The sequence below is a fragment of the Egretta garzetta genome, unplaced genomic scaffold (assembly GCF_000687185.1).
Source record: "Egretta garzetta isolate BGI_Z169 unplaced genomic scaffold, ASM68718v1 scaffold71, whole genome shotgun sequence".
Lineage (NCBI taxonomy): Eukaryota > Metazoa > Chordata > Aves > Pelecaniformes > Ardeidae > Egretta > Egretta garzetta.
Window position 1 is genome coordinate 820,856 of NW_009258618.1, and position 1,757 is coordinate 822,612.

At 49.2% G+C, this 1,757-nt stretch overlaps 1 protein-coding gene across 2 annotated transcripts in view; it reads left to right on the plus strand.

Moving 5' to 3' along the window:
* Positions 1 to 1,757, plus strand: part of GGA2 (golgi associated, gamma adaptin ear containing, ARF binding protein 2) — a 15,432-nt gene that overhangs the window by 3,398 nt on the left and 10,277 nt on the right. For both annotated transcript variants that reach the window (XM_009648109.2, XM_035903551.1), the window contains one exon: positions 752 to 875. In XM_009648109.2, coding sequence (XP_009646404.1) covers positions 752 to 875 — 124 coding nt within the window. The remainder of the gene's footprint in view (positions 1 to 751; positions 876 to 1,757) is intronic.

Consider the following 1,757-nt stretch of genomic DNA (forward strand, 5'->3'; position numbering starts at 1 on the left):
CGCTCCTGAGTGCAATCGCTGCCTCCTGAGAGAAGCAGCCGTCAGCTCCTCAAACTGAACTTCTCATTTCTAAGTGAGCTGTGAGTTCAGAGCCGATGCACTGAGTCCCCCGGCAGCGCTTCTCATGATGAAAAACGGAGAGCTGTTTGATCAGAGACTGCGTGATCTTCATGCCTTGCTCCTCTCGGCATCAAATGGCAGGCCTGGGACTCTCTTAAATACCCTGCTCAGCAACTCAGTAATCGATTCCCCCTTTTCGTGGGTCCTGCACATATTTACCACTCGTACAGGCTTCATTTTCCATGACATCATCTTGATGGCAGAGGTGCAAAAAGCTGGTTTCGGAGAAGTGTGTAACCGAACAGCAAAACCTCTTCTCGCAGTCCTAGGTTTGGCAAAGGTATTTCAGTGAAACAACAAAGTTCAAAGAATATATCACTATGGAGAGCTTTGCTTGCTGTTTTGACAAAGCAGGTATTGTTTTATGAGTTTCAAATGCCTGGTGTTTCGGAGGTTTGTGTGTGGCTTTTATCATTCTTCCTGATGTTTTTATAATACGTTAAAGTGGGTGCTGGTAGGCAATGATGAGAGAAATCGGAGAAAGTGTCCAGGTGCTGAAAAAAGGCAATAAAGGCAATAACTTCCATTTCTTGTTTTGTTCGGTTTCCATTTGCCCGGGTCTGGTGAGGCACTAATTCTTTGGTTTTAAGCCTTTTTTTGGTCTTACTTCACTTTTTTGTTTCATTTTCAGTACTATGGAACCTGGTCTTCAGAAAAAGTAAAGTCAAGAGTCACAGAAGTAATATTCAGTTGGACAGTCTGGTTTCCTCAGGAAGTTAAAATCCGGGATGCTTATCAGATGCTGAAGAAACAAGGTTTAGTTCTGTTATTTCGGTTTCCTTTTTAGCCTTCCAAGTCACGTGGTTTCAGACCACGGACATCTCTCCTCTTTAATTTGTGACTCAGCTTTTTTCAGAAAATGTCGTGTGTAAGGAAAAAAGGACAAAGGCCGCGCTTACAAGGCTGTTTGGGTACTTCAGGATACATGCAACTGTTTAAAGAGACTTACTAAAGAACAGCCTCATTGAGCCAAAGATCAGGCTAAGCCTTGTGGCCTCTGCTCACGCAGTGCTCGCCGCTGTTGCGCAGGGAAGATGCACAGGACAAACTCCTTGGAGTAATCTTTGCCTTGGAATACCCTCCCAGGATTACGAGGAATGGGTTCAGAGAAATCCTGAGCTGGATTTTTCATCCATGCCATCACATTTAATAGTCCTCAATGGTATTGTCATCCAAAAATTTGTCCAATCCCCTCTTGATATCCCACATAATAAGTTTCATAGCTTAGGGTTGGGGTAACCCCTGGTACCCACCCAGGCTGGGGGATGAAGGGATGGAGAGCAGCCCTGCCCAGAGGGACCTGGGGGTGCTGGGGGAGGAAAAGCTGGACATGAGCCGGCCATGTGCGCTGGCAGCCCAGAAGCCAACCCTGTCCTGGGCTGCATCCCCAGCAGCGTGGCCAGCAGCGAGGGAGGGGATTCTGCCCCTCTGCCCCACTCTGGTGAGACCCCCCTGGAGCCCTGCGTCCAGCTCGGGGGTCCCCAGCACAAGAAGGATTTGGACCTGTTGGAGCGGGGCCAGAGGAGGCCACGGGAATGATCCGAGGGCTGGAGCCCCTCTGCTACGGGGCTGGGCTGGGAGAGCTGGGGTTGTTCAGCCTGGAGAAGAGGAGGCTGCGGGCAGAGCTGATTGCGGCT